This window comes from Eleginops maclovinus, chromosome 11 (genome assembly GCF_036324505.1).
Source record: "Eleginops maclovinus isolate JMC-PN-2008 ecotype Puerto Natales chromosome 11, JC_Emac_rtc_rv5, whole genome shotgun sequence".
NCBI lineage: Eukaryota > Metazoa > Chordata > Actinopteri > Perciformes > Eleginopidae > Eleginops > Eleginops maclovinus.
Genome location: NC_086359.1, coordinates 13,904,886 through 13,931,667, shown reverse-complemented (window position 1 = coordinate 13,931,667; position 26,782 = coordinate 13,904,886). Strand labels below are relative to the sequence as shown.

The following is a 26,782-nucleotide window of genomic DNA, read 5'->3' as shown; positions in this document are numbered from 1 at the left end:
TAATTGACCATTCGGGACAAAAACATCCACTGTCAAAAACGCTAATGAAAACAAGTAATACATTTTATTAAGAAATTGAGCTAAACTTTACCTAATTTCTCAAAGTGAGTTTTGTATGTTAAATTTGGGTAATATTTACCTAAAATATTTGGTGAAATCTACTCAAAAGATGTGTTGCAAATTGTTACCCCCTTTTTATTGAGTAGTTCTTAGGTAGTTGTTTACCTGCATTTGTGGTTATCACAGTCTTTTTTAAGGGCGAAATACTTTCAACATAGCCTACACAGGGCGTTCCTAGAGGGAGGAGCAGGAGCAGGCAGAACCCATCTTTCTTTAAGCACAGTTCTGAAAAAAAAAAATACTTTGACTTACACCTTCGCAAAATCTCAATATCGCCTAGGGCAGCCAATGGGCTAGAACCGGCCCTGCTGAGGCTACTGACTGTCAGTCGAGGATCATGCGATGCCCATGCATGTCAGTGTTTTTCATGCATGTTTTTTCAGGGTGGTGGCATAAAAGGATTATCCCGTCTTTGTTTTTCAACTCTCTCTTATACCACAGTTTGGCTCTATCACTGCCTAGATTACCTTTCCAGGAAGCCAGTTGATGTCACAGTAATCCTTTATATTTTTGAACTATGAAGGACTTTTCTGACTCCATTGCTTTTCTGGGTCAGTGGGGACGTTTCCAGCAGGTTGTCTTCTTCCTGCTTTGTGTGAGCCTCGTGCCCAATGGATTTGGAAATTTCACCCTCGTTTTCCTGACTGATGTGCCTAGTCATCGCTGTGTGGTTCCTGGTATCAACCTTACCGAAGACTGGAATGCAACCATCATACCAATAAAGGTGATTTTTTTTGTAAACAACATTTTGGATTGTCTCTCAGTGAAATGTAAAGTATCAGAATCATAAGTCCAAAATGAAACTTATATAGTCTTTCTGTCATTGTATGCATCTTCTTCAAAAAATGCACCACTTTATCTTATATAACCTATTTGTATTTTCAATGACAGCCTATTTGCACATCATTTGCAACCAGCAAAAGGCTAAACATAGGTAAAGCATGCACTGGATGGTGCATATACTGGGATGTTTTTCTTGTATAAAGTCTGTATATTTTTTATTATTATATTATTATTATTTATTTGGCTACAATCTATGCTTATGTGATAGTACATCGAAACGATTATGTGTGTTGTAAATGCTCAGCTATATTGCCCCAAGTTTGTTTCCCACATTTCTTCACACGCTGTTGCACATTACACACGGCAACGTATTTTTGTATCACTGTGACTGTCAGGTGGTGAGTGGGGAACCGGAGCCGAGCAGATGCAGCAGGTACAGGCTGGATGTGGTCAGAAACCTCTCTGCTCAGGGATTCATTCCTGGCAGGGACGTCAACCTCACCGACCTGGAGCAGGAGGACTGTGTGGACGGGTGGAGCTACAGCAAAGACGTCTACCAGTCTACTCTGGTCTCCGAGGTGTGTGTGTGTGTGTGTGTGTGTGTGTGTGTGTGTGTGTGTGTGTGTGTGTGTGTGTGTGTGTGTGTGTGTGTGTGTGTGTGTGTGGATCCTATACATGTCTCATTGCAAGCTTTTTTAATTATAGATTCATTTTCACCAAATAAGCCTAGTACTTTAGTGTTCAGTTTTATATTGACTTCTTTGTGTCTTAGCACACCTGGCATAGCGGAGTGAACACAGTTGCTGTCAGACATGTTAAGGCTTGCTTATGATTGTACTGTACCTAGAGTATGAATCCCTCCACAGAACACTGTAAGCATAGTAGGTGGGCGATATGGACCAAATCTGATATCCAGGTATTTTTTGGCAATATACGATATATATCGGTATTTTAAACAAAACGTTTTTTGGTGTTTAGTTTTAACTCATTGCCACAAGTAATCATCATAAACTTGTTTTAGTTAGACTATCAAAGTCAAAACCTTCCAGGTTTTCTTTTTCTGCTCAAATAACATCTATAAACAACAGGTGTTCCCTGTTTGAAACATGCACAGTAATATGTAAAAAATAAATGAAATCTATAGTTCAAATAGCCTACATTTTATCACAATAGACATAATTCTAAGTACAGGCCTGACCTGTTTGGAACAGATGCACAGTATTATGTAAAACATTTTTTAAAAAGCTCTTACAGAGTTGTGCAAATAATAAAAATGTCAACAAAAACTGGCTGATCCTAGAACAGGCCTACAGCTTCACAGTATTAACATACATAGAAAACAGAGAAATATAACAAAACATACATTGGCCCATATTCTGATCTAATAGGCAGGCATACCTCTGGTCAAAAATAACAAAAAAGTACACACTAGTACAGGCCTCACCTGTTTGAAAATACACAGCTACACAATTAGTCAACAGTGAAAATGGGAAGATTAAAATGTATAGAAAATAAATAAACCATAACAATTTCAAATGGGATACATATATTGAAGACATTAAATGTGAAAACAAAAGAAAATATTCCTACATACTTTGACAATACTGAAGAAAGCTATATCTTCCTATACAAACTTGTACATTTCTTACAGGTTCTGTGCAAGGAAAACTAGCCTATCAACTGTTTCAGGCTCGCTCGGAAGGAGAACTGGTAGCTGGTACTAACAGATACTTCTTTGTAGGGCTGTTGGATTTTGGCCAAAAATTTAATCCCGATTTTCTTCTCTCAAAACCCGATTTCCGATTACGACTACGATTTTTTTGCAAAATGACAAAAGAAATGGCAAATAAATTATTTCAAATATGCTTTTTTTCATGAAGCAAATGTCGGAAGCCAGACTTTTCGACTGTGTATATCGGGGCCATGTCTGTTGCGATGTGAAACGCGACTGCATCCGTAATATTTTCCCACCTCCTTTTGGTCTTGTCGTATGGTACAACACGTGAAAACGAAACCGGCAGAGTTAATTGCTTCGGAGTTTGTGGTGGTCTTTTAGCCGCATCCGCGTTCTCTTGTGCAGTCCGCGCTGCAACACACTGCTGCCATTCTGGTGTTCCAGTTTAACTGGATTCCGGTTCAACTGGTTGAGTTTGTTTACGTTGTCCACTCCTTGAGCATCATATGACGCTATACGGGCTGAATCATATGTGGTTGCCAGGTTCGTAATTTTCACCTTACTTGTGTGTCTGAAGTGTAACCAGACAATATTAAAAAAAAATAACCTCGGCGAAAAAACGTAAGCATCACTTCATGTAAATGTGCATGTGGAGATCACCTACAGACAACAACAGAAAATATGCTGGCCAAAAAATAAAAATGAAAATAAACAATATTCATACTCTAGCGACAGGATTCGAACCCGTACATTTGGGTAATATATCAACCATGAATGTTACTCATTACGCCACCGACCGGCTCAAACAACGCCCTGTTTGAACCATATAAGTGTTGTCAACTCTTGTCAGCTGTTTCCAATCACCGTTTAACATGGATGAAATAAACCCCACCATGTTAACTGGTGATATTCACAATATGACACAGGCAGACGCTGCCAATGCAAGCCTCAAAAACGAATGCAAAAGCCATGTGTTACGGACAAAACACAAGCATGGTCACCTCAAAGGATATTGCTCTGTTTTGTTTGCCTAAAAAGTGCATATAGTGACCATTACAAAGCACATATCAAACGCTATGAAAATAGCCGCTGTGGGATACGAACCCATTCATGCTTTCAAAAGGTATTAATCCACTGCCTTACCGCTCATTGCCTGAGCTACTGTTCAGACGTTGAAGCAACAAGCTGAATATGTATTATTGACTATTTACTTGTAGCTGTTCCCAATTGAGAAAAACTGTCACAATTGGCTACAACTTCATCACTGGATGAATAGAGGCATGGTTCGGCAAGGGACTTTATTTATTTTTTGGCTGTCAAATACATGCACTACAGTAATAATCTTTGTCCACAGGTGGTTCCCCCACACAAAGGCTGTGATACCAGCTTTTACAAAGCCTGCACTCCGTCTGGAAGCAAAGGGCAAAAAAAAAGTGGCCGAGTTGGTCTATATACTTTATGCAAGGTCTTGCCCTTCTTCGACATTATGTCAGCACTTTTTCCATCCATGCTGACGATTATAAATGGCCCGTCTAAACAGCTATATATATATATATATCCTTTGCCACCTAATTTGCTAATTGACTTCATCCAGTGATCAATTTCAATGTCATTGTTACTGTTTTTCCCAATTGTTGGGAGCAGCTACCAGTAAATAGTCAATAATAAATATTCACCTGTTCTTTCAACGTCTGAACAGTAGCTCAGGCCATTAGCGGTAAGGCAGTGGATTAATACCTTTTGAAAGCATGAATGGGTTCGTATCTCACAGCGGCTATTTTCATAGCCTTGTGCTTTGTAATGGTCACTATGCACTTTTTAGGCAAAAAAACCAAAGCAATATCATTTGAGATGGCCATGCTAGTGTTTTGTCTGTAACACATGGCTTTTGCATTCGTTTTGGAGGCTTGCGTTGGCAGCGTCTGCCTGTGTCATATTGTGAATATCACCAGTTAACATGGTGGAGTTTATTTCATCCATGTTAAACGGTGATTGGAAACAGCTGACAAGAACTGACAACACTTAGATGGTTCAAGCATGGCGTTGTTTGAGCCGGTCGGTGGCGTAATGAGTAACATTCATGGTTGATATGTATATTGCCCAAATGTACGGGTTTGAATCCTGTCGCTAGAGTATGAATATTGTTTATTTCCATTTTTATTTTTTGACCGGCATATTTTGTGTTGTCTATGGTGATCTCGACGTGTGCATTTTACATGAACTGAAGATGTTAACGTTTTTTCGCCTGGGTTTTCTCCGTTGTCTGGTCACACTTCAGACACACAAGTTACGTGAAAATGACGAACCGGGCAACCACAACATCTGGCGGAAAAGGTAAACAAACGCCACCAGTTAAACCGGAATCCAGTTAAACTGGAACACCGGAGGTGTTGAAATAAGTTAGTTGTGCTGTGGTCTTTAACTGCCACGGACTTAAGACAGACTTTACAACGCGGAGTATTTTGCTCTTCATCCGAAGCGTCGAAGCCGGTACGTACCACTTCAACACAACAGACCTGCTCTTCTTTTTGGCTACGAAATCCAACGCCGACATGTTTGTTTACATTGTGTGGGGGAGAGCGCGATGGGAGGACGGAGGCGGAAGTCACTATTTCAACCCAGCGAAGCCCAGAAACATGAACGGGGGCTGTACCGTAATTATCCTAGTTAAAGGGGGAAAATCGTTTTTAACGATTTACACGTTTTTAACATCGTCCTTACTAAATAATCGCGATTACAATTTAAAACTGATTAATCGAACAGGCCTACTTCTTTGCTACGTTGCTGGATAGACCTTTTCATGTTCCTTCCACCATTTCATAGGATCTGTATCACTCTCTATCCTAGCTGACAGCAAGTAGCTTGAAAGTTCATTTTGTTTCCTGCTGTGTCAGTGTGTTGCCATCGGTCACTGTGCTTCGTTTGAAGAAGCTGGCTAGTGACTTTTTCTTCTTTGCTGTGGGTGGTGCCATTGCTGCTTCTTGGTCTGCAGGCTCAGAAAGTGTGTGCACAGCTGGGTCAGGCTGACTGCCTTCAGCCAAAAGAGACTTTGCCTCCACAACAATTTTTTGTTGGAAGGCATCAACCCAGTCTCTTGGAATGTATGTGTCTTTGAAGCGTGGATCCACAAATGTTGCCATGTTCAAGAGGCTGCAGGTGGCTGGATCAGAGTACTTGTCAGTAAGGTAGTCCACAATGCAGGTTTTTATTGACCAGCACCGCTCACTGTCATCTTCCTCCACTGCCAGGATACTCATGCTGAAAAGATGAAAGACAGATCTGACATAGGAAAGGGTCACATAGTCCTCCCCTCACAGAGCATCCATGAAGTCCTGGAGGGGTTTTAGAGCCTTCTGGACTGTTTTCCAGTACCTCAATGTCCTGCCATGTGAGGACTAGGTGTCTGGTCTTTTTGCCAAAGGAGAGGATCTTGGTGATGGTCCCCTCTTGTTCCAAGATCCTTTCGATCATCAGCTGCCTTGACCCCCAGCGTGTCGGATTCTGTAATGAGCTGATGAGCCGGAAGTCCAAGCTGTTGCTGGACTTCAGAGAGCTCCCTCCTCCTCAGCCAGCTGTAGCAAAAAGCGCTGACAATCTTTTTGCACAGGGAAATAGCCCTTGTGATGCGGCTGTCATCCATCCCATGACCTGTCAGAATCCAAATCATAACTTAATTAGCAGTGTTTTCTTACAAGTATAAATAAGGTTGATTTACTTGCAGTCAAATCCAGTAGTTATCTAAAAACCAAAGGCAATGTAAAAGTAAATAAAACTAGTAGGCTATGAAGGAAAGTCAAAGTAGCTTAGGCTATGTGTTCTGGTGGCCCACAAGAAATGGCAAGATAGGCTAATACAGGCGTGTCCAAAGTCCCACTGGCCCGCAGCCTCCTTCATAAAATCAATAATATGCGGCCCGCCAGCACGTACAAAAAACAAACCAAAAAAATATTTGTCCAACAAAAGCTATTTTATATTTCACCAGAAGATGACAGCAGACCTGTGGCTGTACCCTAACCGCGAGAACCTTTACTTTTTCCAGCCCATTTCTAAAATGGCGACTGCAACTAAAAAAAGAAAAGTTGACACCGAGGGCCGCCGCTTAAAGGAGAAGTGGAAATTGGAATATTTTTTCACTGAAATACGCAACAACTGTGTCTGCCTAATTTGCCAAGAGGCTGTGGCTGTTTTCAAGGAATTCAATATTAAGAGGCACTACCAGAGATGTTGATGACATGAAACTACCGTGGAATAAAGTCACTGGGATTATTACGGATGGTGCACCTGCCATGGCTGGCACGAGAAGTGGATTATCAACCTCTGATCCTGTTTGGCTGGTTGATTAGGGATTTTTAGTTGGCATAACACGGCATCTGAACATGCTTATTAACACGTGCCTTAAGGGGAAAAATGCAATGGTGAGCGAACTGTATTCACACATCGAAGCCTTTGGGACCAAGCTGCAACTTTTCCAAAGGCACCTGTCACAAACTCAGCCCAATACGGCACACTTCCCCGCGCTTCAGGAAATAATGACCAGTTTTCCACAGAACAATATCAGTGCGCAAATGAGGAGGTATGCAGCAGTAATCTCATCCCTGGCTGAAGAGTTTCAACAGTTTCTAAAGCATAGAATGTTAACAAGCTTAATGTTTTACAGATTTTTTTCTTTTTTACAATATTGTTTACCTAACTTGGGGGAGGTGCTGAGTGTTAAATGTGTTATCGACCTGCGTTAACATCTCAAATTCAATGTGCTAGGTAGGATCTAGACTCTGCATGAGAGGTGCCCTTTGTTAAACTGCTATTTAACTTGTGTTTGTATTTCAGCCTGCTACTCCCGACTGGCAAGATGAACATGTTTGTCTCCAGTTATGAATATGTTCCTGTCATGCTATTTGGATTTGCATGGGCCTGAAGAGAGAAAATAAATGTGGAATGTAACTGCTCCCTCTCTGTCAGATAGATGGTTTTACGCTTGTGCTTGTGGAGTAAATATCTTCAGGAGTAGGACGTTTACAAAAAATTCTACATATCTGTCAAGTTTTGTGACGGTCACTGTGACTTTATTACTCCTAGTACTAAAAACTCCCCTATGTTACTTCCCATCACAGTATTTATCTACAGGGGCACATTCTACCAAACAGACTCACAGGGTCATCATCCAAATTTAATCAGACGTTGAATAAGTGTAGAACCAGCTGCAGAGAGATCATAACATTAACAGGGATATACCGTGAAAAATGCATGTAATTGCATATTATTGTTTGGATATTCCAGTTCGACCTGGTGTGCAGTGATGAGTGGAAGCAGCCGTTCACCGCCACAGTTTACTTCATTGGAGTTCTTTTTGGATCCTTCTTCTCAGGACAGCTGTCAGACCGGTACTGAGATTTCCAGATGCATGGGATGCATATTACTAACCTTGCTGTGTCGTACTCCAACTGGTGCCTTACAGATTATAAAGACATGTTCCAACATGAGTTTACATCACAAGAACTTTAAACACAAGTTTTTCAATTGAGCAGATCTGCTGATCAAATCTCCCACCCTTTAAGCATAGAAGAAAAACAACTATGATCAGTATGCTGTATACTTGGATTATGATTTGTTTTCTTTTGTTTTACTTGTCTCATAGGTTTGGAAGAAAGCCTGTGCTTTTTGCAACCATGGCAGTTCAGACGTTTTTTTCCTTCATTCAGGTCTTCGCTACTTCGTGGACTATGTTCACTATCCTCCTCTTCTTCAATGGTTTAGGACAGATGTCCAACTTTGTGGCTGCTTTAGTGCTGGGTACATGTGAACATCACATTATAAAATGCTGCCACTGTAGTCTAACACTGACTAATTTTTGTTTGTTAAATACTTTACGTCTGCCTTTCACTAGTTGACCGCATGTCTCTTTGTCTTTGTATACCTTTACTCTGCACACAGGCTCTGAGATCATGACGGGCAATGTGCGAATCCTTTTCTCATCGTTGGGCTCGTGTTTAGGCTTTGCCGTTGGCTACATGATTCTACCTCTTGTTGCTTACTTTTTGAGAGACTGGAAATCTCTCACGTTGGCTTCGTCTTTGCCCGGCCTACTTTACCTCCCTCTCTGGTCGTATGTTGCATTACATGAAAGTAAAATTGCTAATCAAAGGTTGTGCCTGTTTTATATTTTATTCCCTAGGGATGTTCCCAAAAAAGTCAAGATAAATTTGTGTCCCTGTAATATTATCCTCTCATCTCTCCCTCTTACCTGTCTATATTCAGCTGTACTATCAATAAAATAGAAAAAGCCTTACTTGCATTCAACATTTTGAGACTTTGACTTTAAAGTATCTCTGATCGAGCTGAAGCGTACTTTCTGTCTATCTGTGAAATTCTGACGCAGGTTTATCCCAGAGTCTCCTCGCTGGCTGCTCTCTCAGGGAAAAGTGGAGGAGGCTGAGGCCATTTTGAGAAAGGCTGCTAAGTGGAACAAAGTTAAGGTTCCAAATATCATCTTCCAAGATTACAGTGTAAGTCGTTCTGCTCTTCCGGTTTCATTGTAAGGAACGTTGTAGGCCAGAGTATTCAAGTTTCTCAAGTGATCTAGTTATTTCACAAGAAACATACGTGTTATATGTCTGTAAAAATGAATGGTCATAAACGTCACGATAAGCCATGAAATTAGACCTCAGTTTAAATAATACAAATACATTACACATCCACACACACGTTATAAAGAGAAGGTGTTCTAGATAAAATCCCAGGGCAGGGAGAGACGCTAGCATGACCACAAAAATTACCCAAGACCAAGGGGTTTAAATCGTATAACCCACTGGTAGTGGTATTACACAATGTCAATTTAAACCAACATTACCAAGTTGTCTCATCAAAGCGACATATTTTATCCATTTGTCCCTTTGTTATTCGTCATCATTCAGCATTAGGATAGAAACATTTGTATTTCAATTGGAAAAATGCCTTTTTATTGGCATTTTCATATAGATATAACTGAGCAAAGAAACAACAACACAGGGTTACATTTTTGTTTTTAATCTTGCAGGGTAATGAGAAAAAGCCAGAGCCTAAAGAAAAAGCCAATGTCACCGTCCTGCTGAGGAACGGCAGCATCAGAACCACAACACTTGTTTTCTGCTTTGTTTTGTAAGTATACCACTTTTTATCAACATTTATTCACAGTGATTTTTCTGCATGATTAACAGTTACTATGATGTCTGAGCATGCTCATCCCACTAAAACTATGGACAGGTAAATGGACAAAGCATATTATAAAAAAAGGTAATGAACACCTACTAAACGACACATTCAACACAGGACAAATCTGTTTTCTCTATTCCTTAAATATGTTCACATTTACTTAACATTTGTTTTTTTGATAACAGTAGGGGCCTTTCTATTCAATCATCTCTGATCGATTGGTGTCTATGTCTTGCCCAGCTTCACTTCATCTACAGGATACTATGGCCTGTCCCTGAACACAGCTCAGCTTCATGCTGACCCCTTCATCAGCTGCTTCATCTCAGCGGCTGTAGAAGTACCAGCATACATTTCTAGCTGGCTGATTCTGCGATACTTCCCCGCCGACCGTCTGTCATCTCTACCTTGCTTCTTGGAGCAGTGTCGCTTTACCTCATCCTACTACTGCCTCAAAGTAAGGACCAAACGTATATGGGGGGACTCTCAGAACAAAGGTTGTAATGCAAAGCCACAGTCCGTGTGGTGTTATTCAGTGAATATTTGATATATTTGATCAAATCCACATTTCTTATTTATTCAAGCTGTTCCCTGGACATCCTTTATATTTACCTTTGTTGGGTTAGATAACTGCTACAATTAGACAGGAACTATTCAAATTGTTGATTTTTTTCTAATTTAACGGTCATTTATATAAAATAACTCTTTTAATTTGTGCATTTCATCATAATATGAGTTATGTTTTACTTAAATTATGTTACCTTTGTTACGGTATTCTAGGGGGAAATTGCTTCATGGTAAACATGAGTAAAATCAAGTGCTACATGTGTGTATTTTATTTTAATGAAAAAAAAATTCTTTATTCTGTAGGTCTATCAAATCTCTATATTGCACTGGAGATGTTTGGTAAATATGCTTTTACCACTACTTTCTCTCTGATGTTTACATACATGACAGAGCTTTACCCAACAGTGCTCAGGAACACAGCAACAGGGACGTGCATTACTGTTTCCAGAGTGGGAACAAGCTTAGCACCTTTTTTAATAAAGCTGGGTGAGTGGAAATATACATTTTTACCTTAAGTTTGAAAATTGATATATGAAGCAGCTGCGCTAATGCATGTCCGGTTTATATCTTCAGCAAGTTTGAAAGCCATGCACACACTCCGAAACTCCCTCATATAAAGCCCCCAGCCTTTTCTCCAATCTTAACCTCACCTTTTCAATTTTCAGATACATACATATTGTGTCTTCCTTATATAATAATGGGGACTCTGGCTGTTTTGTCGGCCATCGCTGCTCTTTTCCTGCCGGAGAGTTTTAGACAACCTCTACCTGAAACTGTCCAACAGATGCATGAGAGAGCAAGGTGGGTAACTCAAGAAATAGACCATAGTTATGAAGCTTCTTTTATGCCAATCTCATATTTAGATATTAAGTAATACAAGCTGGTTATCATATTTAATAACTATGGGGTATTTATTAAACTGAATTCACATTTTAAAACATTCTTCTTTTTACTTTCTGTAACACTCTTGATTATGTTTCTTTTCATTTAGCATCCCATACTGACAAAAGTGAATAAGTGTATTTGTATGCAAAATGCCAAAGAATTATTCATTCCAATAGGATTGAGAAATATTTTTAATACATTAACTATATGTATAGCACTATATTCACACAGCATGAATGTCCTGACTTGAAATCACAGTCCTTACTGTGCAACCAGTAATGATTTTCTTATTTTTTTCTCGCTTCATTACAGGTTGAAGTTTCCATGCACTGGAAAAGAAACCCCAATACCACTGGAACATTTTGACGGTCCACTTTGACACTCTAGCACTTCAATGATGATGGTGATATGTTAATATCGCTTTGGAATTATATCAGTAGCCTACTGTTAAAATGTTTCATGTTTAAAATAATTTTAGTTAATTTAGTTCGAATTCCCCTTGTTTGAAACTATTTAAAAAATCACTCTTCTCTGTTCCAAAACATCTATTGTGTAACTGAATTGGTGGAATGAAATCATGGAGTTGAGTTGTACTTGTGGCAATGTATGAGGATTTTTTTTTTTTGTCCTTTGTCTTCTTCATATATGCATGCATTACATTTGTTACCTTAAAAGGGAAAGATCAATGGTCACACTAAGCTGACAATACAAGTTTACAATAAAAGCAAATCTCACAGGTCAAATAACAGTTACAACTTTCTTCTTGGTTACTTACATTAATTTCATGACTGAATGCAACAGCTTTGTCACCCTTAAAGCACAAAAACACACACAAACACACACACACACACACACACACACACACACACACACACACACACACACACGCAGGGCCGGGTTCTTCCTACAGGCCATCAAGGCGACCGCCTAGGGCGCCAAATTGGCGGGGGGGCGCCCCCTAGTGGCGCCCTTAAGCACACATCTTTGTTTTAACAACATTGATTAACGATTTTTTTTTTTTTTTAAAGCATGGGATATAAAACCCTCATTGAATTAAATGAACATGCCCCAACCCATATTTTGAATGAAAATGTAATATTATATTATATAAAATATACGTGCATGTGGGGGGGGGGGGCGCACAATCTCAATATCGCCTAGGGCAGCCAATGGGCTAGAACCGGCCCTGCACACACGCTCACGCTATATAAACATTATGTATTATTAATATTTAAGTGAGATGTAATATAGCACGGTTACACTCCCTTTTAATTCTCACCTTAGCATGCATATTGATGTCCATTGCATTTAATTGTATTACTCAACACATAAGAGTAACTTGTGTTGCTTGATTCCTGTCAGCTATGGCTAGGGAAATGATCGTGCATGGTTATCAAGTGCAGGGTGTGGCTATCCGACAAAAACGGATTCTCTTTATTATGTTCAGTTGGAAAAGGAATTGTTCCGCAAGCTTTGGGGGGGACATTTAGGACATGAAGGGTTACGATGAGTCCATTGCTTTTCTGGGGCAGTGGGGACGTTTCCAGCAGGTAGTCTTCTTCCTGCTCTGTGCCAGCATCGTGCCCAATGGATTTGGCGCTTTCTCCGTTATCTTCCTGACAGACATTCCCGGTCACCACTGCCTGGTTCCTGAGGAAAACCTGACTCAAGATTGGCGCGATGCAATGATCCCAATAGAGGTGATTTTAAAAAATGCAAAGTTTTAGTTATACTCTGGACTGTGAAGCAATAGAAATGCAGCACAAGTACCGTAATGAGACAGTTTCAAAATGTGTTTTATAACACTAATAAAGTTCACTGTGACTGTCAGGTGGTGAGTGGGAAACCGGAGCAGAGCAAATGCAGCAGGTACAGGCTGGATGTGGTCAGAAACCTCTCTGCTCTGGGATTAATTCCTGGCAGGGACGTCAACCTCACCGACCTGGAGCAGGAGGGCTGTGTGGACGGGTGGAGCTACAGCAAAGACATCTACAAATCTACCATAGTCTCTGAAGTCAGTGACTTCCTATAGTTGAATCTGTACTATGGTTGTAGCATTAGTAATTGTTACTTCACTATATTCCCTGATCTGGAGTAGGTTTGTCACTCTTGATAACTTCCTTTACAAGTTTTTCCCAAATGTCTCTCCATTGCCTCAAAGTCATTGAAAATGCTGCAGCTCTAAACTGGTTGAGAATATTTTTTTTCATTTTATTACACCAATTTTAGCCTCTCTACATGATCTACCCTCGTCTTTTGGATGATCACGGACTGCTATATGTCAAAGTTGAATCAGGATTCTGTTTTGAAACCTTTTTTAATGGCAGCAGATAATGACACCTGTTATCTGTTTACAGTCTTGTGTCATAATGATAGGAGCAGTGAAGTTATGTGACAGGTTCAGAGGTCAGCAGACATATCAGTACCTATAGCAATGTTTGAAAGTTTTGTAGGAAAGCAAATAGACCACATTCACAATTACCCCAATCTGTTCAATGTAACATTGCCGCTGCACAAATATACAGTAGCCTACTTGTTAAAATAACTAGTGGTATCATTAACAATATCGTAATCTCCCTGAGTGTCACCATGTTTAATGTTTACATCTTAACATTCAACACTTTTTACAACATAAACACTTTTGGAATCGTGTCAAATGGACCCGAGGACAACAGGCAGGTTAAGCCAGGTAACACAAAGGTTTCCTGGGCATGTTGAACAGTCTCTGTATTACAGGCCACTGATGTCCAATTGAATTTGTTAGGTGAACTTAGCATCAAGCAGCAACAGATGTCCATGTTTTATCTCAGAAGTTAAGACCAACCGGACTAAAATACATACAGTATATACAGCTCCGGAAAAAATTAAGAGACCACTCCAAATTCTCCACATGTATGGCAGCCATTCCAGTGTTTGTTGAATTTCAACACAGAGAAAAATGTCAGTTTATAGAATACAAGAGAAAATGATAATGCTGAAGTAGCAGTTTATATTAATATTATACATAATATATATTGGTTGTGAACTTATCAGGTGGCTATGGATATTAATTTCCCCTGTTACATGTATTTAATAGCTTAATTTTTCATGTATGGATATTCCAGTTTGACCTGGTGTGCAGCGAACAGTGGAAGCAGCCCTTCACCTCTACTGTTTACTTTCTTGGAGTTCTTGTTGGATCCTTCTTCTCAGGACAGCTCTCAGACAGGTACTAAAAAATGTATATTTTTGTTTTGCATACAACATAGTCTTAACATTGGGAATATTCCTAAAGAGGTCCTGGATGTACTTTTGCAGGGAGGAAACATGGAAGGTTTACAAAATAATCAGTTTAATCTAAGTCTTATTTTTGTTTGCTCTCTTTTCCTTGCTCATTCTTCACTGTAGGTTTGGAAGGAAGCCTGTTTTCTTTTCCACCATGGCAATTCAGACTATTTTTACATTTGTTCAAATATTCTCACCTTCATGGCCAGTGTTTTCCACCCTACTTTTCATAAGTGGTTTGGGACAGATCTCCAACTATGTATCTGCTTTTGTGCTGGGTAAGTGTGAACATGTGATGGTACCTTTCACAGAATGATACCTTTATACATGTTGGTATTATCTTTTTCCAGACCTTCTCTCATGTATTTCTCTCTCTTTCGGTCCAGGTACTGAAATCTTGACTGGCGATGTACGGGTCTTGTTCCCATCACTGGGTGTGTGTCTGTGTTTTGCAGTTGGCTATATGATGCTGCCTCTCTTTGCTTTCTTTTTGAGGGACTGGACATCTCTCCTGATTGCTATCTCTCTGCCTGGCCTTCTCTACATACCTCTTTGGTGGTAGGTTGTACTCAAAACAAACACAGTTTAATTTACAATGCATCTATCATCAAAGACTGAATGGATAGACTTGGCTATACTCGTTGGTACTGCTTCCCCTCCTGCAGCCTACCAGGTTCATCCCTTCTATTAAAGTAAGGATTCACGTCCCCAGAGCCTCTTTGGGATGCCATTGGATTACATGACTAGGTCACTGCCTTTTCATGCTGCACAGCTTATAATGGCTTCATGTAGTTCTGTAAATTACCTTAAAGTGCGCCATAAATGTCTAGGTTTTTTTTTCCACTGAAAATCCGAAACTGGTTATTGCCAAGTAAGTTAACACATAGAGGAATTTGACTTGGTATTATGGTGCATACATATAGATACATACAAATAAAACCAAAATTGGGACTGTGATAAAAAACTATTATGAGATAACTATAATAACATTAAAAATGTAGCAATATTTACATTGAACCTGTAGAAATGAAATACACATTTGAATGAAATATGTGCATTTTCAATGTGCAGAATTCAGGGAGTGCAGTAGTATGATGAAAATGTACATGAATATAGGTATATTTTGAATCTGCCCTCTGTTGTTTTGTCTTTAAAACCTTTGTGTTTCTGTGTTGAATGATGAGGTTCATCCCAGAGTCTCCACAATGGCTGCTCTCTCAGGGAAGAGTGGAGGAGGCTGATGCCATAGTGAGAGATGCTGCTAAGAGGAATAGAGTCGATGCTCCAGTAGTCATTTTTGAAGGTTACAGTGCACATGTGAGTCTGCTTTGACTTCAATCATGATAAAAACCGGACACAGGATGCCATGTGTGTCTGCACCACAAAACAGACAAAAACAATTCATCCTGTCAGTACCAAATATCATGGCAGTTATCCCAGCGCTTGTTGAGATTTTTAATTCTGGACTTAATAGGTTGAACAACAAGCTTGAAATCCCCCAAAAATCCTGGCTAGACTGATGTTTTTTATTTTATTTTGCAGGCTGATGAGATACACCCTAAGGAACACCACAATATTTTCAGCCTGGTGAAGACAAAAAACATCAGAAGCACAACTGTCATTCTATGTCTTGTGTGGTGAGTATACGGTCTGAGCATTTCAGCCACCAAACACATCAAACGATTTGATTTAATACACATTTAAAGTTTTTAATAAAAAGGTTTTACTGATTTGTCCTTTTTTAAGTTTGCTTTTTCTTTTTTTTTCTTTTTTGTTATGTTTGCTTGAAGGCATATTTGATATGCTTAGCTGTTCTGTCTTGATGGAAATAAACAGGACATATAGTTCAATTTAGTACTGGAGCTACTGTACAGCATGCAGTTTCCATGCAGATTTTTATCCAAACATACTTGCTTTTTTGTCGTCAATAAGGTTCACTCTCAGTATGGGCTACTTTGGCTTGTCCCTGAACACATCCCGGCTTCATGCTAACCCCTACATCAGCTGCTTCATATCTGCAGCTGTAGAGGTACCAGCCTACATTTCCTGCTGGCTGGGACTGAAATACCTCCCACGCCGACTCTCTGTCATCTTCATATTACTCCTTGCTGGAGTATCGCTGTATCTTATTCAACTGGTCCCCCAAAGTAAGCAGTGTGATGATGTGGTGCATCATGTTACTGTAATGCTTTCAAGCAAACACTTTACGTCTTTATAGAGCACTCCACAGATTATTCAGACCAGAGATATAGTCTTTTTTATTCCATGTATTATTCTACCGTGTAAAAACCTAGGCCAACACAATGCTTTTAATCATTCAGGATATAATTTAAGGACAGGTTTTCTTTTTCGTAATTTTCTGTTGTTTATCTAACCATTTCTTACGTTTCAGGTTTATCACAGCTGGCTGTCGCTCTGGAGATGCTGGGTAAATATGGTATTACCATCGGTACAGCCCTGATGTTTACCTATACTGCAGAGCTTTACCCAACAGTGCTCAGGAACACAGCGACAGGTGTATGCGCTACTGTGTCACGAATAGGAAGCTGCATTGCTCCTTTTTTGTTACAGCTGAGTGAGTAAACTCGTCTTCAATATCAGACACTCACTTTGTTCAACTGGAATTGTGGAAGCACATCAACACATGTATGTGGCTAAGCAGCACCTATGTGTTGTTTGGATGCTCTGTACACACTTTTATTTTCCCCTTCTCCTTGTACAGGTGAATATTTTGAGTACCTGCCTTATATCACACTGGGGACTCTGGCTGTTGTTTCTGCCTTTTCTGTTCTTTTCCTGGCAGAGAGTTTTGGACAACCTTTACCTCAAACTATTCAACAGATGCAAAAAAGAGAAAGGTGGGTAACTTAAGGGCTAAAACAATAGTCGCCGTATCTGAAAAAACAACCAAGGTATTGAACCCAAAGAATAGAACTTCCTGATACTGGATGTTCAGACAAGATAATAGCAACAAAAACTGCAACAAAACGTCTCATAGAACTCTTTATTATAGCCTCCAAAACCAACCCCTCCTTATCCTTATCATCCACATGACTCGGGGGAGGATATGATGATGGAGGCATCACTCCTTACAGTTAACGTTCTTGTTTATTAGGTTAAAAATAAAGTTAGAAGGTATAAAGAAATATTCAAACATTTCCTTTTTGCTTAAAATGTTTTCTTTATTTTTATTTTATCCCAACAGCATGAAGTGCCTTTGCATCACAAGAAAACCACATTCATAACTTGCTGTGCTTGACGAGAGTCGACTTTGATTGGCTTAAGAATGTTTTGTTTAAACATTGTACTATTAACTGTATATAAGTCTATATCAACATTACTTTCTGGTAAGTGCAGTCTGTACAAGTAGATTTAATTACATTTTTTATAAGGAGTAACATTAAAGTAACTAAAACTCGACTAATACATTTTGGAGTAAATTAAATTGTAAATGCACTTTATGAATGTTATCACAAATCCTGCCGTATTGAATATACAACACATTCACAGGGATGTGCTTTGCAACATGAATGTGTGGTGGTGATTCTAGAAAAAACAACACAATTGTGTTGTTTGAATAACTGTCAAGCTCCATGGTGCAGTTGAAGTCAAATCTTTTTACAAATCTAGTGACATAAATAGGAATCATTCTTACTTATAAGTGAAAGGAGATATGATGGTTATCCAGTTTTTGCTTCAGGCAGATAGCAGTGGTGCTCCTTTTTCAAGGGAAAACTGGAGACTTCCCCTCTGCAACCTTTTCCTTTTCTTCGGTGTGTGTGAGTTTATAAGGTGTCTTCTTACAGCATCTAGGGTAAATAAAAAAAATTCATTCAGATGCGGAAATGATTCCCAGATACTGAACACTGCAGTAAATGCCTGAATGCACTGTGAACTTCCAGACAGGGTTAAGCCCTGACAGACATTTAATGTGTCACTAGGTATCAAAAAGTTAAAATATAATTAAAAAAACATAATCACTGACAAGATTTGTGTTTATGTAAATTGATCTGTATTGCTATTTTAATAACAATAACTTGCTAAGTCTGAGCAATATAATTGTAACTATAATATCTATATTGTTTGGAAATACATACAGTATATTTGCCTTCTGGTATTGATCTGACCGAAAATGAAGAAGCGTATTTCACAAAATGTTTAACTGATTCTTCGTGTTAAGCTGACTTTGCTATAGTGTGATGTTTGCCTTCATGTGGTTACACATAATTCTGGCTGTGTTGATAACATCATTTGTAGTTTCTGAAATAAATGTCCCCGGTGGGTTTAATCCAAGTGCACAAATAAAGCGGGCAAAATTATAATTCTTCTGGAATACAGAGTTAGACTATTCTCCTTCTTTTTTTTTTTTATAAAAGCAATTAATAACTAAAAAATATAAGTAACTAGAAAAGGAAATAACCGAGTGGAAGTTCTTTGGTGGCATTATGAGTATATATCCGAGCCCACTCTTTTAAAATGTTTTATTCCAACTAAATGTGTTGGTGAATATGTATATGAAGTGAAATTTGTTTTTATTTGTAGTATGATCATTATTTTTGATTGTTTTTCTTTATTTATAGAGGCCAAATGTTTTAGTTTTTTCTTTATTTATCTATTGAATTTTCTTTTCTGTCTTTCATTCACATAATAAAATATTTCAGATTTAAGGCATATGGTAAGCCATATTTCTTTGTTTTGATTTACTTGTTATGCCTGTAGACAAATTAGTTTTGAGTAGCAAGTACATATATAGACAAACCATGTCAATATATTAAAAGTTTAAAAAAAGAAAATTAGAAAAACAAAACCAGAAAAATGTAAGCCCTTATTAACATAAAAATTGAGAACTGTACAAGAAAAAAAGCAATGATTTAATCATTTAAATAGATAATATTACTAGTTTCTGGGATGTTTGGTGACAGAAGGTGCCGTTTTACCCAGGGAAGTGTTGCATGTGAGTGATGGTGTCAGGCAGAGGCATTCCATAGCTCTCGGGCAGCAGGAGACTCAGCAACCCAGACGTAATTGTAATGCTTCCCATCAGGATGTAAGGCAGTGAAACGGAATAGCTTCCTGTGGCAGCACATCAAAGGAGGAAACAGTGAAAAACAACCATGGCCAGAGCAATTAAAAACAACAAAAAGACAAAAGGTTTACAGACTGTAAGGACTTTGATGTGGCTGCATCAATACTTTAAATCAAATCCAATAAATCTTTAAACAGAAGCCTCTAAGTTTTAGGTGAAAGCGTTGGGTTTTCAGCATAATGGTCTATCTGATGTGGTTGTTAATCCAGCCTGCTTTTAGATTCTTTGTTCTTGCTGTTTTGTTTCTGTGGAGGCACCAGCTTGTTAGCCTCTATTTTCTAACAAGAAGTCAGTGGGAAATAAACAGCTCTTGTGCATCCAAATAATTATATGCATGGGAAAATGTAAGAACTGTAAATTAAAGCAGAGGTGAGATGATCCTTACTTAAGTAAATGAAGTATGGGGCAATGATGCTGCCTATTCTGGAGGCCATGGAGCAGGCCCCCAAGGCCGTATTCCTCAACACTGTTGGGTAAAGTTCTGCTGTGTATGCGTACACAATAGCAAATGCTGTCGTCACTGCACACTTCCCCATCATCTCGAGTGTAATGGAGAGATAAACCAGGTCTAGATTGGGTAAATCATTCAATCAGAAGTTACATGTACAGTAAGTTGAGTTATATAAAATGCAAATTGAATTATCTGCAATTATGTTTGCTTATACTTGAGAAAGTAGACACATTTTGCATCTGAAAATACTATATAATGATCGATCTTACATAAAAACACAAACGACAAAAAGGCACAAAGCTTATTTAATCTAGTGCTTCCTGTCTAAGGGTCCTACTTGCTGGTATGAGCTGTACGAAGAGTAGAAACAGTCCTCCCATGAAGAGGGTTGATGAAAGACTCCATCGTCTGGACCACCAGCGAAACATTACCCATGACAAAGTGTAGGCTGGTATCTCAACCAAAGCCGACACAAAACAGTTGAAGTAAGCGTTACCGTGAAGGTTTGCCGTGTTCAGGGAAAGAGCAAAGTAAGCGATGGTCAAGGTGTTCCTGTGGGGAAAATTTTTCAACATTATTATGAATCTAGAATGTGTTTTTAGTGTGTAGCTCTCAGGCATGACACCACAGCATAGTCAGAAAACTAATGAAACTCATAGTATCATTGTTCCTTATCTCGAAATTCTCCTTTAGTGTTCTGCAAATGCAAAATTGTGGCCACTAAATATTACCAATCCATTCCCAGCTTTTAATTATGTTTTATAATTGAACTCCAATGGCCCTTTAAAAGCCATTGTAATAAGTTTATAGATTGGTGGTGAATTCAAAGTTGCACAAGATTAAAGTGACATTCATACTTGGGCAGACAGGATTAATACAGAAAACCTGAGGAGGCTATCACTACGAGCCTCCTCCGGGGACTGTGCAAAAAAACCCATTGGTTCACTCACCACGTTTTTTTTTTATGACTGCAGAAGGCACACTTTTTTCAGGTAGCAATTACAGAGCTTAATGAATGCTTATGTTGCTACATTACTGCTACATGTCTGAAAAGGCTTACAAAATGACATTGTTGTCTTCAGCTTGTTTCTGTGGCCCCCTACTGGTCAAACAATCTGTTATTGTAGGTTTTATTTTTATCCCAAAAAACTATAAGTGTGATGACTAACTACAGGAAATGTATGATTGTTATTTGGATTAGAAAGTCTTGATGTAGAAATAATGTCCACCAGCTTGTAATTTATCAACCTGTTATGATGAAGGTTACGACTTGTACCAAATCTTATTGCATCGGTGAGCACAGGAACAATACAGGCATACTGTGCAGTTATGAAACCTGATTTTGATCTTAGTTGCAGGCTTCACAGCACCTGACAGGTCATTATTTGTTGTTAGTTCAATGGACTGTCATTGGGCCTGAACAGTGTGCGTATGTATGTGCATTTGTAACAGCGTGTGTTCAGTATATGTCTGTGTGTGTGTATTTGTGCATGCAGGTTCACTGTACTGAATGTAGAGGTCAGCAGGGACAGCAGGGACTCACCAGACCAACCACAGCGTGAGGGAGATCCAGCGGATGTTTGGAGAACGGAGCAGGTCACAGATGTTGAGGGCCTTACTCGTCTCACATTGAAGGTCTTTCTGTGGGGCAGCAGAGCCCGCAGAGTAACAAACACTTAGCAAGCAGAGCCATCAGTCTAGAAATAATTTAATAAGAGAGATGCTTGTGTATGAATGGCCACTTGCTGAGTTAACACATGGATGTGCACGTGTGAACATGTGTTCACACATGTAGTACCCAAAGTCTGGATCGGGATTAAAGGAAGCAAAAGTTCAATGTGCAGTGAGCATGGGGAGGGGGGGGGGATTCTTGTAGTAATTAGGAGTAGAGGTAAAGCAAACACAGATCTCCAGTTTATTTTGATATTGTGAAATGTGTAACTTGGCATACCCTGGCATAATTTTCTGAAAAACAAATGAAATAGTGTTTGGCAGTTATCATATTTCTTAATGTCAGATATTCAAGTGTTGTAGTTTCGATCGTTTATTCTTAAGTCATCCAGTTCCTAAGAAGTTGATCATTAATAACTCAACACAACATCTTTTAGTAGATAATTACTAAAGTTAAACTATCTTAGGATTTATACTGTACCGACAGTACCGTTGTTTACCAAAAAACTCAATTATTACATCACACTATTTAAGGGTGCTTTGGAGTAAACTCTGCAAGACTAAGACAGACATAAATATTCAACAATCAAAAATATGATACTGCTTATCATATCAGGAAAATGCCCAGTTTTTATGCACTTAATTGAGCTTTTTTTTTCAGTGAGATCTCACCTGCGAAGGACTGAAGATGACCGGCGGAGGCTTAATTTTGTTCTTTTTAGCAGCAAATCTCACTATGGCCTCAGCCTCCTCCACTCTACCCTGAGACAGCAGCCAGCGAGGAGACTCTGGGATGAACCTGCCTCAGTACACAACAGAGAGAGACAGATGTTTACTCCCCCAAACCAGGGCAAATATTACTGTACAGTAAAGGTATTGTCTTTTACCTTCCAACTCCTTAGAATGCTCAAATGATCCTACATAAATGTAAAACATATCTAACAAAGCTTTGATAAAGTTCAAAAAGGCTGATACTGTTGCGATGCTGTTAAGGTATTACACTGTGAATAGATCGTGATCATATCTTTGTTGACACTTTCTTAAATTTAAACCTAGTCCGACAATTATTTAAATATAGTAAAGTAGATAAAAATATAAATAAAAAAAGTTATTGTCATCACAAGTTTCTGTGTGTTTTGTCAGAACGGGCCCTATAAAATGTATATTTTACTTTTAAAGAAGGATTTATTATGTTTATCAACTACGTGATTAATAGACACATTTTTTCAGCTTTAAGAAAACAATCTGTTCAGCTTTTTGCAGGAATTATGTTGATTAATTGACTTTCATGAACGTAATACTTAAATCACCTCTGCCGAGTACATAACACACCACTCAGCACTGTAGAAAGAAAAACGAAATACTTGAAATGAAAAAAAAGCCGAGGATAACATCAACTAGGAAAATAAAATCCCCACACATTCAAGCAAACACACACCTACCTACCACCAGAGAGGCACATAGAGGAAGCCAGGCAGGGTGAGGCCTAGGAGAAGCATCCTCCAGTCTCTCAAGAAGTAGGCAAACAGTGGCAGTAGCATGTAGCCTGCAGCAAAAAAAAGGCTAACACCTGCCGTTGAATAAATTGTCCGAACTTTTGGGCTCAATATCTCTGTCCCTGTAGCACAGGAGAAAAAGGGGGGAATTCAAAGCACAAGCAATGAACTACTACTGTGTAAGTACTGTATTTCTCATTATCATGATCAAGTTAGCTACTAAATACACCTGAAATCATTGAATAGAGTCAAACAAAAGTACCTAGCACAAATGCAGCCACATAATTAGAGATTTGTCCCATCCCGACAATAAAGAACAGGGCGCAGAACATGGGCCAGGATGGAGCGAAGACCATGATGAATGTGAACACTGTCTGGACTGCCATGGTAACAAACAACACTATTTTTCTCCCATACCTAAAAATGATACAAAGCACAGGTAAATGCTGTGTAGATGGAAAAGTCAACCAATGGAAAATAAAATGTATTGTGCACTGTGATTCATTGAAGTTGACAACACACTGACAAATCCAGTAATTGTACCTGGAAGAACACTGGAGTGGCTGGTTAGTTTGTCGGATGGCAAGGTACAGTGGTCAAAATCATTTTAATATAACGTACATTTAAACAGATTAAGATTTTCTGACTTGTGGCTGCCGCCCACCTTTCAGGCCAGAACACTGCTTTGCTCTTTTCCAAAAACTAAAACTGACAGACCTCCATCTCCATCGTTGTTTCCCATAGCTGTATTTCCTCGAAAAAGCTGCAATAAAGGTGCTATGCTGCCGCTGTTAAAGAAAGTTAAAGATTTGGCAGAGTCAGCTATTTGTGAAAAGGTCAACAACATGACTATAGTCTGGAAAATGTTTTACTGATGCGGCATGATTTTTACTGACATGCATTTTTTTCATTTTAAGACTTTGATTAGCACTGACAGCTACAAAAAAAAAGAGAAAAGGGGTCTTGTTACGATCATGTGTTGAGTTGTTTGAGTTTGAGAAGTAGTAACAAAACTATCATTAAAACATCTATTCATTGACAATGGGGCACACTTTCTGCTGTTGGAGATTTGACTTGGCAGATAATTTGGTACAAGAAGAGCATGGTGATGAACATTTTGAAAAGAACTTAAGTTATTATTTCACCACCTGTCAGAGAGCTGCCCGGAAATAAATGAACCAGTGAGAACACCACAGAAGAAGATGGAAGAAGTCAGCGGGTTCTTCCACCTGTCATCACACACCAGGTCCCACTGCAAACACACACACACACACACACACACACATATACACACACACACACACACAGTATTTATGTTTTCACAAAAAGTGGCGATTTCTTAACAAAAAACTGTCTAAAAAGTACCACAGTAGTGCATTTGTTTGTGTTTATATAATCATAACAATTATCATAGTTATATCAAAATATACTTACTTTGCATACATTTGAAATGTTCGCTTTTCCCAATGGCTTATTTTTATTTATTATTAATACGTTTTTTAATAGAAATAAATGGTGTTTTCTTTATTATGTCCAAACATGCATCTAACCAGAGTGGAACAAATATTTAAAACATCTTTTGAAAATGGGATACATATTTTTATTTTTATTTTTTTCTCCGAGGATTGATAACTTGGTGAGTGAACAAAACATCTTATATGTAAGGCAATTCCTTGTGTGGGTGTTTAAAATATCTCTGAATCTATTGCAACACCAAGATGAAATGTAGTATTTGCATAATTCAAATGATGTCTGATTATTTGACAGATTTATATAATTACTCTTTATTATGAAATAAGTGTTTTTGTGTCCCAGTCGATAATGTTAAAAGTAGCACATTATACTCAGTGATGGAAAGTAAACAAGTACATTTACTCAATTACTGTACTTAATTACAGTTTTGCTACTATGTACGTTTCCCCACTACGATTCAGAAGTAAAAAGTGTACTTCTACTGGACTATATCTAATATCTTTAGTTATTTTGCAGATTTGTATTACTAATGTGAAATATAATTAAGACTTAAATAAGACTTTAGTTATACCTGGACTAACATTCAAGCAACCCTGCAGTATACAATGTCTTTGAAATTAGCTGCACCTTTACCAGCTTTGATAAGCACATTAATGCATCAAAACGTATAATAAATATTATTCTGTTATGGGCCAATCTGAATAATGAGTACATTTACTGTTGGTACCTTATATGTTGATACTAATTATGTTGTACTTTTACTTGAGTTACATTTTAAATGAAGGATTTTTCTTGTAACTGAGTTGTCCTACCGTACTTTCACTAAAGCACAAGCTGCAGCCCACTCTGACTTCAAACACTGCGCAGGTGCACAAACCTCCGTTATGATGGTAGAAATGTACACGTTTTGGTCGTACTCCCACCCATCCAAGCAGCTCTCTGTCGGCACATTAGACATGTTAACATCGACCCCGGGCAGAAAGCCTCTGTCCGAGAAACTCAGCACATCTCCCAGCTTGTATCTGGAGCACTTGCTGGGCACCAATGCGCCGCTGTTGCTGTCCAGCTCCAGCGGAATGCTGCGGTTCCTCCACGCCGCCGTCAGGTTCAAGTTTGCGGGAATGACGCAGCGATGGGGCGGCGTGTCGGCGACAAAAACTATGGACATGCCGGTGAAACCGTTAGGGATGAAAGTCAGACAGAGTAGGAAAAACACATGCTGCTGGAAAAGTCCCCATTCCCCCAGGAAGGCAGTTGCAACCTCATAGTCAGTCATGTTGTTTGTGTTTGCTTTTTGCTCCTTCTGCATAAAGTGGAAGGATTTTGAAGTGGGCTCTTCAAAAGCAGTGGTTTTGTTTCAGCTTCTAAACCATCCCACCCACCACCCGCTGTATTCCTTCTTGGCTGCGGTTTTCCTAATTAACCGATATTGAAGATTAACAGGCCACCTTGATAAAAAAAAAAACAGAACAGTTACGCAATGACAGGCCAACTGTACATTGTCCAGTTTGCGCCAAATAAACACATATACAACGATCTATTTCAATGTCAACATGTTAGCTAAGATTACAGTATACAAAACATTCAGTTTAAACATAATAACGTTTAGCTCTGATTCTCAGAATTTATAACCAAGACCTATTGACCTGAGTGTGTGTCTATCCACTAACTTCATAAAATATTAGAGTGAGTCGTCATCTGGGGTATTTGTGTTGCTTATATCAAATCAGCTAAATGTGTTCCTTGAATTGTAAATCATGAGGATAGTAAGATCTTATTTGTTGCATTAGTTTATTTTAAACTTTTATGAGATAAAAATCACACAAAATCAGAAACTCCAGCTGATCCATACAGGTCTTTTAAAGAAGAAATATCAAATCAGAAAAAAATCAAACACCTCAACCTCTTTCCCTGTGCTATGAGTAATTTACTATTATTTCATAAATTATTTACTTATGATGATTTCCACTTTCCCTACTTGGTTTGCTGGCCGCACGAGACTCACACTGTATTTAGAGCTCCCAGCAACTGCAACTGTTCAACGTTGGATCTATCATTTTGCACCGTTAACATTGCTGTAAGCTTCTGAGGTTTATCTTGTAACGATGTTTGTGAAGATGATGAAG

General features: G+C 38.8%; 3 protein-coding genes across 5 annotated transcripts; 2 read left to right on the top strand and 1 right to left on the bottom strand.

The window, feature by feature from the left end:
- Nucleotides 1–325: 325 nt before the first annotated feature.
- Nucleotides 326–11,963, top strand: LOC134872310 (organic cation/carnitine transporter 2-like). Its single transcript, XM_063895564.1, is given in 13 exon segments — nucleotides 326–474; nucleotides 677–844; nucleotides 1,299–1,481; nucleotides 7,856–7,959; nucleotides 8,214–8,368; nucleotides 8,510–8,681; nucleotides 8,955–9,081; nucleotides 9,612–9,712; nucleotides 10,007–10,146; nucleotides 10,149–10,220; nucleotides 10,634–10,816; nucleotides 10,996–11,131; nucleotides 11,528–11,963. Coding segments are annotated over 13 exon segments (1,620 nt in total). The 5' UTR covers nucleotides 326–462; the 3' UTR covers nucleotides 11,595–11,963.
- Nucleotides 11,964–12,369: 406 nt separating this feature from the next.
- Nucleotides 12,370–19,146, top strand: LOC134872296 (organic cation/carnitine transporter 2-like). Of its 2 annotated transcripts, XM_063895539.1 has the most exons (11): nucleotides 12,382–12,915; nucleotides 13,047–13,229; nucleotides 14,320–14,423; nucleotides 14,603–14,757; nucleotides 14,866–15,037; nucleotides 15,664–15,796; nucleotides 16,022–16,116; nucleotides 16,412–16,626; nucleotides 16,872–17,054; nucleotides 17,202–17,337; nucleotides 17,685–19,146. In XM_063895539.1, exons 1-11 carry the CDS (start codon nucleotides 12,709–12,711, stop codon nucleotides 17,722–17,724), a joined length of 1,623 nt encoding a protein of 540 aa, XP_063751609.1. In that variant the 5' UTR covers nucleotides 12,382–12,708; the 3' UTR covers nucleotides 17,725–19,146. The 2 variants fall into 2 exon arrangements, 1 of the variants encoding a protein (XP_063751609.1); XR_010166789.1 differs by lacking the exon at nucleotides 17,685–19,146 and having other exon boundaries at nucleotides 12,370–12,915; nucleotides 16,412–16,508.
- Nucleotides 17,486–26,005, bottom strand: slc22a21 (solute carrier family 22 member 21). 2 transcript variants are annotated; one of them, XM_063895537.1, is made up of 10 exons: nucleotides 25,534–25,994; nucleotides 24,332–24,435; nucleotides 23,446–23,600; nucleotides 23,134–23,305; nucleotides 22,360–22,486; nucleotides 21,560–21,657; nucleotides 20,354–20,568; nucleotides 19,951–20,133; nucleotides 19,417–19,552; nucleotides 17,490–18,288 (listed from the first exon to the last, which is right to left on the bottom strand). In XM_063895537.1, the coding sequence occupies exons 1-10, from the start codon at nucleotides 25,963–25,965 to the stop codon at nucleotides 18,204–18,206; spliced, it is 1,707 nt and encodes a 568-aa protein (XP_063751607.1). In that variant the 5' UTR covers nucleotides 25,966–25,994; the 3' UTR covers nucleotides 17,490–18,203. The 2 variants fall into 2 exon arrangements, with proteins under 2 accessions (XP_063751608.1, XP_063751607.1); XM_063895538.1 differs by lacking the exon at nucleotides 19,951–20,133 and having other exon boundaries at nucleotides 17,486–18,288; nucleotides 25,534–26,005.
- Between the last annotated feature and the right edge of the window lie 777 nt (nucleotides 26,006–26,782).

Bases quoted from the DNA above. Each gene is read 5' to 3' on its own strand.
- LOC134872296 (XM_063895539.1), top strand. From the start codon at position 12,709: ATGAAGGGTTACGATGAGTCCATTGCTTTTCTGGGGCAGTGGGGACGT. The intron at 15,038-15,663 runs GTAGGTTGTACT...TTGAATGATGAG, and splicing joins CTCTACATACCTCTTTGGTG to GTTCATCCCAGAGTCTCCAC. The intron at 17,338-17,684 runs GTGGGTAACTTA...TTATCCCAACAG, and splicing joins CAGATGCAAAAAAGAGAAAG to CATGAAGTGCCTTTGCATCA.
- slc22a21 (XM_063895537.1), bottom strand. From the start codon at position 25,965: ATGCAGAAGGAGCAAAAAGCAAACACAAACAACATGACTGACTATGAG. The intron at 22,487-23,133 runs GTAGGTAGGTGT...GTACTGAGGCAG, and splicing joins CTCTATGTGCCTCTCTGGTG to GTTCATCCCAGAGTCTCCTC. The intron at 18,289-19,416 runs GTAAAACGGCAC...TATTTACCCTAG, and splicing joins CACATGCAACACTTCCCTGG to ATGCTGTAAGAAGACACCTT.